This window comes from Nesoenas mayeri (assembly GCF_963082525.1).
Source record: "Nesoenas mayeri genome assembly, chromosome: 4".
In the NCBI taxonomy this organism is placed as follows: Eukaryota; Metazoa; Chordata; class Aves; order Columbiformes; family Columbidae; genus Nesoenas; species Nesoenas mayeri.
Genome location: NC_137540.1, coordinates 1,587,590 through 1,599,619, shown reverse-complemented (window position 1 = coordinate 1,599,619; position 12,030 = coordinate 1,587,590). Strand labels below are relative to the sequence as shown.

Below are 12,030 nucleotides of genomic sequence, written 5' to 3'. Positions count from 1 at the left end.
GGAGCTCTCCCGTGTTCCAAACAGGTGACGCTTGAGATAGCCAAATTCTGTATGGATCTTTCCATCTGTGCAACGTTACTGCTCATGAGGTGTTTGCAAGAGTTTCCTGACTTGTATATCTGTGGAGATAAATTTTGAAGATCCAGAACAGTTTTCCCAGTTTTCCTTTGGAATGGTTCTGATCTGTATCTTGTACTTTTGGCCCAGACCTTTGGGCCCACGTCTATAAGGAAGAAGAAACGCAGAGAAGTTTTTGTGTCATTTTCTACTAATTTACATGCCCTTTTTGTTGAGGAGCTATTTTACTTTCTTGCTTATTATTGCATATGCAAAATACTTGCATGTTGGCAGTATTCTTGCTTTGTTTGCTTTAGACTGTCTTGCATTTAGTCCGTTTGAAGGTTTGAGCGTGAACAATAGAAATAGTCGTGACAAATTGTCAGGCTCTTCCGAAGATTCACAAGTTCTGAAGTTAGTGCTGATGACAGATGGTTTGTCCTTGCTCATCACTTGTCTTCTTGACAGCATTTTTCTGCTCTCCACAAAATCTCCCTTGGTGTATAGTTAAGTTCTTTAGAATTCGTTCATGTTCTTGCTCATTGGTTCAACAGCATCCATGTTCGACTAAGTGGAATACCTTCTTCACGAAGCAGAAGTTTGATTTATTTTAATAGGAGAGCTGCTGGAGTTTGACATGAATGCACTTCTAAAATTGCAAAGAAGTTAAGAATGATCTTTCATATCTATTGGTGTGGATTTCTATGGCTGTGTGTGAATGGCACTGCATCCTCAATGGGCTCTATCCTTTGCTGTAGGATTTATGCAATTAATGGCACACCGTTAGCAAAAACTATGGTGTGAACTCCTCAGTCTGAGCAGTGCTTGACTGGCTACAGAGTCAATTTGTTTTTTGGATTTTCCACAATTTCATTAAGTCCTTTTCAGAATTTGTCTGCCAGCTTGCTGCTTTGAGTCTGACTGATGGAGAATGATGAGATACGGCATTAAAACTAACTTAATACTAACAGCCTATGCATGAAAAACTGCTGAATTCAGAAAAGTCATTCTCTGGAGTTGTTGGCTCTGTTGGCTCTCCTCTGCTTGTTCTCTGACACTGATTTATTTGGGTGAGACAGGGATGTGTGAATCGCTATGGGCGTCAGACCATCAGAACGCAGTTCTCCAGTTCATACTGGAGTTCACTGGTTGTACGTAAGCGTTTATGTCCCTACATAATGGAGACAGTGGCACGGAAGAAATGTCACCTGAATAGCACAAAATGCCTTTTTTTAGTATTGTTTCAAATATTTACCCTTTCAGCAAATAAAAACAGTCTGAACTGCACAACAGTTGATATGGAGTTAATAAGTTTCTGCTGCGATTCATCATAGTTAAGAAAGCAAAATATATTTGGGAGCACAAAACTAGCTGTCTTGGGTTAGACCCAAGACTGTTTTGGTGTCTTATGTGCAAAGGTGGCTGCAAGTGAATGCCTGAGGGAGCAGCAAGAGCAGAGTAGCATTAGATGATCCTGTCTCCTGACACCCTCCCAGTGTTTAGCTTTAGAGAGCTTTCTGCATTTTGAATATCGCTGTTTAGTAATCCGTAGCTGATTTCTTGTGCAATTTCCCCTAGAGGAAGCATGAAAAGAGAATTTGTCAAATATGCGCATGGTTTTCTTTGTTTTGGAAAGGGTCAGCTCTTCATCTGTTTGCTATCTGTGTAGGGTTTTGGTGTTCAGCTCTCATTATGAATGCACGCTCTGGCTTTTCGCAGTTGGAGCTCCAGAGGTGAGCGGCATAAACAATGCATTCACCTGCCTGCTGTCTCGGCTGGAAATTTCCAACTCGTCCCTTGCCTTTCCCATCACAGAGCCAGCAGAACCGGCACGTGAATCTGAAACTTGCATCGTGTTCAAATGCTTGGGGTCTGGGAGCTTCTGCCACCTCCTACACACCTCTGTCAAATGGTTTTATTGCTTCAAGTATAGAGGATATCAGATGTCTCTTTCGTTACTGCCCTTGTGCCTTTGCGAGCATTATTTGGCACATTAGCTATTCCCCGCCACAGAACACAAGTGGGTGCCAGCTCACTTGATGTGCATGCAGATGTGAATTGCAGCCAGAAGATCATCACTCAGATAACAAACAAGCAGTTGAACTTTCTGAACATGTTAGTCATAGAAACCTTCTACGCAACTGCATTATATACTTCTGTTGAAGCCGTGTTATATGCACTTTTAGGTTGTGATCAGAAGCAGCCATGCTCTTTTGTATGTTTTGCCTTTTTTATTATTATTTTACTTTAACCTTATTTGTTATCATCCCTTCAAAATGAAAATGCAATGTCTTTTAAGTAAACAAAACAGCAAACTCAATATGTAGACAAGGGCGTTGTGGAACGTTGTGTCGTGATTGTAAAGGCTTGCTGTGTCCAAGTAATGACTGTTTTTCTGATGGATAATTTGATCTAGGTTGTGTTGCTTCTGGCTTCAGACATTTTTACTTGGACTGATTTAATATTATCTCAAACTTGTAAACTTGTGCTTAATAACTGCTGATGGAGTCTTCTGACAGTGAGATGATTACTGTTAGTGGTTGAAGGAAACTTTAAGGTTGAACAATATTTTCATTCAAGCATCAAAACATAAGGTTTACATAGTATTGTGTTGATTTTCTGTAAAGCGGTGGATGTGCCTGTGCATTCTTCTACACTGAGAAGCATAATAACTGAAAAATATCAGAAGTTTATTAATGATGATGATAGTAGTATAGTGCCCTGCAATTTGAACAGACGTATCCAGAATGTGCACTGCCCAATTTTAGCATCAATTAAATGGGCAACATAGACCATTGTGGGAGATGTTCAGAGGTGAGAGGCTGAGATGCAGCATCCCGGTCCTGCTGAAATGGGCAGCTCTTCGTGGGTATCAGTGTATCAGTAGGACTATGATTTCGTCAAGTAAGACAGAATGACCCAAGGATGAAAAGATGGCCTTGCAATCCCAGGCTGATGCTGGTTAGATGTGAATCTGTATTTCGTCAAATAAAATGTAAAAAGCAATCAAAGAAAACATGTAGCAGCTTTCTCAGGACGTCATCAGTCATCTTCTTGAGCAACCCCTGTCAGTACTAGAACAAGCTTCTGGTGGATGGCAGACTGAAAGGGAAAGTGAACTCTTAATTTGGGAGCTAATTATAGCCCATCTAAACTTAGAATATATTAGTTTGAGTGTCTCTGAGTACATTACAAGTTCATCTCAATTTGACATGAGCTTTTTGAAACTGGCTTTAATGTTAAGTGGTTTCATGAATGCATAAACTTGAATGGATAAAACATGATCTTTCTGCCGAGGAGTTTCGACTGTGACTAAAAAATGGATGCGTTTCATCTTATTATTTGCAAGTCGTGAATGAATCTGTCACAGGTAGCCTGAGCTGTTTGAAATAATAATGACTTGTGAGACCAGTAAGGGTCTTCAAGAGCCCGGCTTAAGTGGTATGTGAGCTGTACATAATAAAAACAGTGACACTTAGAACCTTCAACCCTGTTGAAAAGGCCTTGTCTAATCAAAATTTGAGAGCCTGGGCAAAGTAGCTACACAGAAGTAAGTTTTTATAAAGAAACTAAATGAATGGAAACCAAAGTTTTAACGGAGGACAAAGTGCATTAAAATCTGATCAGCTGAAGCTTCAGGTGCAAAGAAGTGATTAAGCCAACTTTTAATCTGTTATTAAAAAGTGAATAGAAGAAATGTGGATTTTTATTTTGTTGATTCCTTGCATTCTGAAGTTTTGGTTGACTGTGGAAAATGCAAGATAATGTCAAACCAACACAATATATTGTTGTCACCACAGGGAAAGAGCAGTGAGTCTAAATTCCATGTGAAGTGAAGCCCCTGATTCCTGCTACTAATATTACTGATATTTTCCAGGAGCGCATTAGCAGCTACGACTTTCATTTCCCCTCATTTCTTATTGGTGTGTGAGATTTTCAAATAAGGAGTCAGCTCCTATGCTGCTGCTCTTGCCTTTTTACTTTTTCTGGTTTCTCCAGATCAGAATTTTGAATCTTGCCTGTCATTCTAGTAAATAAGCAGCGACCTCAATTCCAAGGCCCTTTGAATTAATGCTGAAGGTTATCAGTACGGGGCCCTTTGCTGCTCTTACGATTTGTGGCCACTTAAATTGTTCCTCTTTGGATATGACACAGGACAAATTGCAATCATCCTTGGCACCCACTATTTGTGTTGGTCGTCATTAAAAGCCAAACGTAACTGCTCTGCGATGGTCCGTGTCGCCGCAACCCAGCACTGGTTATCTACTTGAACATTTAAATGTTGTGACCTCCAAGCCTTTTTTGGTTTGGGGTTTTTTTGGTTGGTTTTGGGTTTTGTTTGGGGGTCCTCGCTAATGAAAACAGAGCAAATGCATTGTTTTCCTCTCTCTGTTTCCACCGGGAAGGTGAATCAAACACGACTCACCGCAGAAGTGTGGTGGATTTAAGAAGGGAAAGAATAGACCTCAGTGGAATTTGTGCTGTGAGGTTTTTGGTTTGGGTTTGTTTCATGTTGGTTTTGGGGGTTTTGTTGTTGTTGTGTTTAGTTTGGGGTATTTTGGGGCTTTTGGTTTTTAAATTGGCGGGTTTCCATGGCGGGTGTTATGCTGCAAAGGCTTCAGAGGCAGGAGCTGCAGAAACCCAACAAGAGTTACTTGATATTAATTTTCTGCCTTCTCCTTTGTCGCTCCCTCTCAACACACAATATTAAGGCAAAACCAATTTCATTTTCTCCTAAGTCAACTGAAACACATTTTTTTCTGCTATGCCAGCAATGAAATGTATTTTCCAAGTTTAATTAGCAAGTCAAACAATAACACAAATGCTTCTGCAGCATTTTGCTAAAGGTTCTATATCCTCAGTTGAATACAAAGGTCTTTGAGAGCATGTGCTTCGTCTTTTGTCATTTGCAGAGAGCATCCATGTAATATTTTTCTTGTGGCTTTCACAAGCAAGCTGACTGATAGCTGATTTGTTCTCTATTTCAGGTCGTGGAGACTAATTTGGTTGCTTTTGACTGTCACTGGATCATTATAAATGAGGTAACTGTCAAGTGAACATTGTTGGGAACCATGAATCCTGTTTTCAGACTTATTGACAGTATTCGTGCCGGTGTTGACTTTGCCAAGAGGAAGCGGTAGCTGTGACAAAGTTCAGACATGCTGAGATGTTGTTTAATAAAAATAGACTGACAAGTTCTTGGACTTCAGTGTTTTGTCTTGCCTGCTTTAAACACAAGTCCTTGAATGAATAAATGGAAAATCAAATGGAAAAAAACCAACCCTTTCCTTCTGAGCTTGCACATTTGACTTGAGCTGACTGTATTTAGAGGATCTTTTTAAGGTCTTTTTTCAAAGACCTTGTGTTTGATTTATATTGTAATATCTTTTTTTCTTAATAATAAGAATAATAAAATTCAATCTTTCCCTTTGCTTTAAGAATTCCCCTAGAACTCAGTTACAGTTGATGCACCAACCTGTTAATATTAGCAAAAGGCTTTTTGGTATATTGCTGCATCAGGTCATATATGAACGTTTGTGAAAGGAAAAAAGAAATAAAATGAAATTAATGTCCTGTTTTTGAACTGTGAAATAGATTATTCCATGAATGTTTGTTAGCTAAAATATAGGACAAGTTGAGATGTGAAGTGACTTTGCGTATAAAACATTGAGCAGTGCTGTTGTTCTTAGATTTGATGATGTTCAGACTTCTGTGCAAAGCAGTTTAGGTCCAGCCCAGCTGAATTCCCTGGCGAGAAAATTCTCTCCTAACGTGTAAATCGTGTGGCTCATGTATATTCTCAGGACAAAAGATTGCTTGGAGATATTGCATGTAAATTCCAGTTCTACTCTCTGGATTTACTGTGCACTTCTGTTTTCATACTTGATTGCTGGATTTTCATTAGTACAGTGTGCTAACAGTAAGATAATTTAATCCAAATCGGAAGTAGTCCACCATGAATCTCTGTAGCAATAGATGAGACACCAATTTCTTAGGCAGACCCTAGATATTGGCTTGCAATTCAAGTTAAAGACACTGCCACTGGGCTTTCATTTTAAATTGTATTTGAACTGGAAATTCCACAAGAAGATGCTTTTTGCTGTGTCAGCTTCTCTACACTCCAAACCCAAGATTAAACCAAGGATTCATTCGTAGCGTACATGCTTTCTCTTGGCCACTTAAGTAACTTACTTTCAAGCTCTGTTTGTTTAAAAATGCTAATAATCTCAAGATTTTACAGACACAAAAGTCAGACAAGCAATAAATAAGATTTGTAGATGATAACATAGAAAGAATCTTGTTTTGTCCTATTTTCCCTTCTTGCTATGGTCAAATTGCAACAGAAATGTAAATATTTCCTGGATGCAGAATGTTGCGTAACATTTCACCGGGTCAGCAGGGATCGCAGTGCCATCAATTCAGGCTGCCCAGGGAACTGGTGGAGTCACCATCCCTGGAGGCGTTGAAAAGATGTTTAGATGAGGTTCTTAGGGACACAGTTTAGTGCTGGAGTTGGGTTAGGTTATGGTTGGACTCAATGGTCCTGAGATCTCTTCCAACTGAAATGATTCTGTGATTTGGAAATGCAGTGATTCACAGACCCCTCGCTGTGTGCTCTGTGAAGTCCTTACCTTCACATCCAAGTCCATTTGACGTGGTCGCCCATTAGCTGTTGATGGCCACGGTACTTCAATACAACCAACATGATCTCAGAGATCTGCCTGGTTTGTTGTTTACGTGAATCTTTTTTGACATCTCGGACAACTTACACATCTATATGTCCTCCTAATTTGAAATTCTAAGATGATCTATTACCGTGAAAATGCGTTGTTTTGCAAAATCCACATACGATTCAAATAATTGCTTTCATTGAGATACTAAAAGGAGCTGGCATTGTATTTCCTTTTCCATCGCTGTGGATACAACACACGTACTGAGTATAGAAATAAAGAAGGAAATACCACCTTCAATTTTGTGATCAGGAATCTGCTTAGGCATTGTGAGGTAAAATCTGGTATTTTAATTGCTCGCTATAATGCCCAGAAAAGAGTTCCTTAATGTTTGTTGTCCCATTAGTTGCTATTTTATGTAATACAGCAAAATTGCTTGTAGAGTCTGTATCATAATAGAAATGCGTGTGTGGGAGGAGGGGGGTTGTTCCCATAAAATGAAAGGGTTCATAATTCGTTAAAGCATAATGCATAGTATTAGCCCTTTGCAAATAATAGGAATCTCTTCTCATCAGTGCAGACAGCTGAGGAAACATCCTCTAAATAAATGTTGCTATTTCTTCAGGGCCTCAAAGCAGATGGTTCAGTTTCTTATTTAAAATTTGCAGGAGTCATAGATTTGAATGCAGTCATGAGAAAATAGGTCTTAGCAAATGTGCGAATGGATTTCTCCCACTCTCTCCCTCTGTCTGTCTGTCTGTCTCTGCACGCTTCGTCTCCTCTGCACAATAGTAAATAGAACCTCGAAAAGCCCAGAGTAATAAAATTGTATTTCTTCTATGACTCTTAAATAGCAGGTATGCCGTAAGCTTAGATTTTTAGTGGAACTCAAGGGGCATTTGCATGATTTTCGTCACTTTTCTTTCTTTTACTCTTTTGAAATGAAAGAAATGTCTTTTTTTTTTTCTTTCAAATTTCATTTTAAATCCATATGTGGCTCAAGTTTTTTCCTTTGTAAAAACATTCAGGCTCATCTTACTATGCCCAAGGCTACCACCAGTTCCTATTAGTATAGTTTACTCCAGAATGGCCCCAAACACTTTCCACTGCCTACAGTTACTATCCAGGAGGGGAAAATACTGCTGTACAAAAGATTGGTTGGATTTCATCTGCTATAATGTGCACAATTCTGGCCAGGAACGGACCGCATGCACAGCAAATCTAATTTGTGTGACAAGAGACTGAAAAGGGGATGGCTTTATAGCCTATGAAAATGAAGACTGGAAGAGGATGTGCTTTCTGTTTATAAACACATAGAGAGGGAGAATAAATGCATCATTGTCATGGGCCAGAGGACAAGGTTGGCACAAGAACAAATGAGATCAAATTGCCCGTGAATAAACTGAGGGCAAAAGTTAGTAGAAGGTTTCTAATTACCAGAGACATCAGTCTGGAAAAACTCCTTGGAGGAGAGAAGGAGAAAAACCAGACCAAAACACCTCTTTTAAAGAACAGCTTATGGAAAAAGATCCATCATCTTTGCCCATCGTAGCACAAGAGAGAGGACTGGAGGATCAAGTGTAGAGCAAGACTATGTTTTAAGCTCAAGCAGCTAATTCAGGTGCTAAAATCACAGCTCAGTCCCAGAAGCTTCCGTAATTCTACATTTTAATATGGATAATTGATTAATAGTAACATTAGGAGTTCATTTGAACTCCTGAATTTTCCAACGGTCACAGCATAGGCTGCTTATCTTAAAATAATTAGGCGAAGCTGAATGGCATTATGTATTAGGTGTCCAGTATATAGTCTTGCTTCCCACTGATATGTTGAGGTGAACCTCTTCAGTTCCCTTTTCCTAATTCATTTATAAGGAGCGATTAATTTAAAATAGCATTTCTTTCCCTATTTATTTGCCCGCTTGGAGGAAACGTACGTCTAATTTTGTCTAATTCCATTTTAAATAGGACAACTTCCCCTTTATTCCAAGTTCAGACCAATAAAAGAAAGGTTTGGAACTATATATTGAACTTCTGATTTTTCCAAAAAAAAGCCACATAACCTAAGCTAAATTTATACAGGTACCAGCTCAGTTCAACTTGGGGAACAATGTTGTGAGGTTGGGTTTTTTTGACATTTGGTGCTTGTATAACAGATCATCTGCCATCCTTATATCATTATACTGTATCCTCCTTTGATGTGCAAATGAAAATTGTTTCCTCTCATACAATAGTTGCTTTATATAGTTTTCTTATGTTAGATCCAAAACTCAAGAATGAGAGATGATATTAGAGAGTCACTAGATAAAAGGCTCGTCAGTCAATGCCAAGTATTAAAAAAATGACAAAGAAATATATAGCAAATGACTGAAGTTGAATTTGGGTTTGCATGGCATTGCTTTGTTGTTAACCTAAAATTTGAATTTATGATATAATCAGTGGAATTCACAGGATTAAAATAATAGCTGTCATTAATCTATTGATGTATAGATCTCCTTGGCAACCATACAAAAATCTCTGGTGTTTGTATTCTGTTATTAATTCCTAGGTGATGTATAAAAATATGAGGCCATAACCTAAAGGTTAAAATGAGGACACTCCAATTAAAATACACCCAAAAATGCTGAATAAAAATAAAAATACACTTTTGAGGCAGAGAAGACAAATGTTTGAGCAGATGAAAGTCAGAATCTCCCTGAAAGTTTCATTTAGCAACATAACATGGTCATGCAGGTATCGGGTTTTACATGATTAGAATTAATCTAATGGCCTTGTATTTACAGCTTGTGCACGGCGTATAATGAAACCAGGAAAACTTGCTAAAGAAAGGACATAGTTGAAAATCAAGCTAAGTTTCTGAGCTTTCCTTTCCAGTTCCATTGGAAGTGTTATAAAAAGAATCACACGCATTTTGCTAAAACAGCAGTTTATATTTTTTACCTTGCAGCTAGTGAAATGATACAGACTAAATGAAAAGACAGCATCTTAAGCTGAGAGAAACCATTATCTATGGTACATTAAGAATTAATCGACCAGAAATGCAAGATATTACACTGGGCACAGCTGATGCCATGTGTTATTTTTGTTTGCAGAAAAATCTGTATTTTGTAAAGAACATTAGTAAGAGATTAATTTGGAAACTATGACAATCGGTGAAGAATAAAATACTTTTACTGAGGTCAAGAAGAGCAGAAGTTAAAATGTACATCTCCTGTATTTTTCTTCAGAAATGAAGAGATAATAAACAACTACCAGTATGGCCAAATGTGCTTCACAATAATTAAAGAATATTAGCTGAAGCTCAAAAAGAAGCCTAAATTATGGGGATGGTTGTCTTGACATTTAAGGAGCTGCTACTTCAAAAACCTTGGCTTCCTTTTCATGAGGAAGATTCTGCAATTTGAGTTCAAATCTGTTTCCTGGTGTCTCCTAAGCTCTTGATCATGGGGATAGATGGGGAGGCTAGAGGCAAAAAAGATGATGGTCTTTAGTTCCAGGTGTAACAGTGCAGATGTGCCGTATCCTTCAAGACATGAAAAGCTAGAGATGGACAGTTGAGAATGGGAAATATCCAATGAACTGTTGCTGAATGGAAGGGCTGATAACAGGAGCTCCTCAAGCACCTCCCTTCCCGGGGGAGTATCCGCAAATTTAAACCCCTAGAAAGTTTGGGGCATCAGCCTTTGTAATTAAGACAGATTATGGACAGATGTTGGAAAATGGATTCTAGTTAAAAAGATGGAGCGATTTTGTAGATTCATTCCCCTGCTTTATAGAGAAAACCAGACACAGGAGTGCCGTGAAAGCGGCCAGCCGAGCCTATTGGAGCCGTCAGTGTTTAACTAAAGCTCAGGTTCTTATGGGAAGGTTGGAGTCAGTGGCTCATGAGCTCTTGCTCCATGTTCCCCGAGGGCCTCGCTGTTCAATGGTGTAAAACACTGTGTTCCCAAACTGCCGGAATTTCTGCTGTGTAAAGAACTGTTTTTCTCATTTCCCTAACCTGCCTTGAAGTTGATGTATTAAGCTTACTATTTCACATATTGATGTTTTCACTTCTTCTAAGAGTGTGTCCATAGAGCTGAGTGTTCAGCTGAAAGCCTTAATAGGTACCCTACAGAGTAAAAAGTTGGGTTTAAATTAGGTCTTCCTATAAACAAGTACATACACCCCTAGAATGCTCTAATGCATCTTGTTTGCCCTTTTGGTAAATAATGTTTGCTAATGTGCACATTGTTTGTAAGTTCTTGATGTTCTGCTTCCAGGAAAACGAACACTTAAGGCCTGAATAATTGTCTATATCTTCACAGCTCCCAAGTAATGCTACACTTAGAAATATATCATGCTATGGCTTCCTACGGGTTTACACACGATCTGCCGGGGATGCTGTGAAACGCTTTTAAGTAAAAGATCAAAGGTAAAAGGAGAGGGAGAAAAAAAAAACGCAAAATGAAACTACGCCCAGTTACATCTACAAAGATTCAGTGAGGTTTGGGCACGGTACATTTTAAACTTTTGCAATTATCCTAAGGGTGTTATGGCAGAGGTTTTAATGAGCATGCATATGTTCTTTCTGAGGCTACGGCAGAGCTTGACAACAGCCTTATAGCAATCACACGCCTCTCGGTGCTCTCAGCGTATCTTTTGTTTCTAATCTGGTGGTAACATTGCTGCATTTTAACTGTTATGCATATCCTGTCCTTTGCCTTCTCTTCCAGGAAATAAACGATGTGGATGTGCAGGAGCTGGTGAGAAGGTCAATTGGAAGGTTAACAATTATCCGACAGACATTTCCAGTCCCCCAAAACATAAGTCAGCGTTGTTTCCGTGGCAACCACAGAATATCTTCATCACTGTGTGATCCGAAGGACCCTTTCTCCCAAAGCATGGAGGTAGTTCATAAACCAGTCTGTTCTCACCTGGGAACTGTCTTTCTAGATACCTTCAAGGGTTTTCCCAGGGGGCTTAGTGTAATATAATGTTTATTTTTCATGTCCTCTCAGACATGTAGTTTAATGGCTTTTAGCATGACAAGAAAATACCAGAGTGGGGCCTGAGTGGACAAGAACAACTCATCTGCTACGCAGCAATTAAGAAATTAAGTCAAAAAAAGCCACCTGATCTCCAGGCAGTGGGGTATATGCCTAAATCTATGGCTGTGTTACAAAGAGGCCTTATTTGCAGGACTGTTAATTACAAATCACAACTAAACTCTAAGAGCCTTCCTACCACAGGTCACTGTCCCCCTGACTTGACTTTTTTTTCCAAGAGCAATTCCTCTATCTCCCGTATCTGCTTGGGCTCCA

The 12,030-nt window shown here is 39.1% G+C and overlaps 1 protein-coding gene across 2 annotated transcripts in view; it reads left to right on the top strand.

Moving 5' to 3' along the window:
• GRID2 (glutamate ionotropic receptor delta type subunit 2) overlaps nucleotides 1–12,030 on the top strand; it is a gene marked incomplete at its 5' end in the record, with an annotated part of 555,352 nt that overhangs the window by 370,245 nt on the left and 173,077 nt on the right. For both annotated transcript variants that reach the window (XM_080344422.1, XM_080344421.1), the window contains 2 exons: nucleotides 5,046–5,099; nucleotides 11,443–11,616. In XM_080344422.1, coding sequence (XP_080200548.1) covers nucleotides 5,046–5,099; nucleotides 11,443–11,616 — 228 coding nt within the window. The remainder of the gene's footprint in view (nucleotides 1–5,045; nucleotides 5,100–11,442; nucleotides 11,617–12,030) is intronic.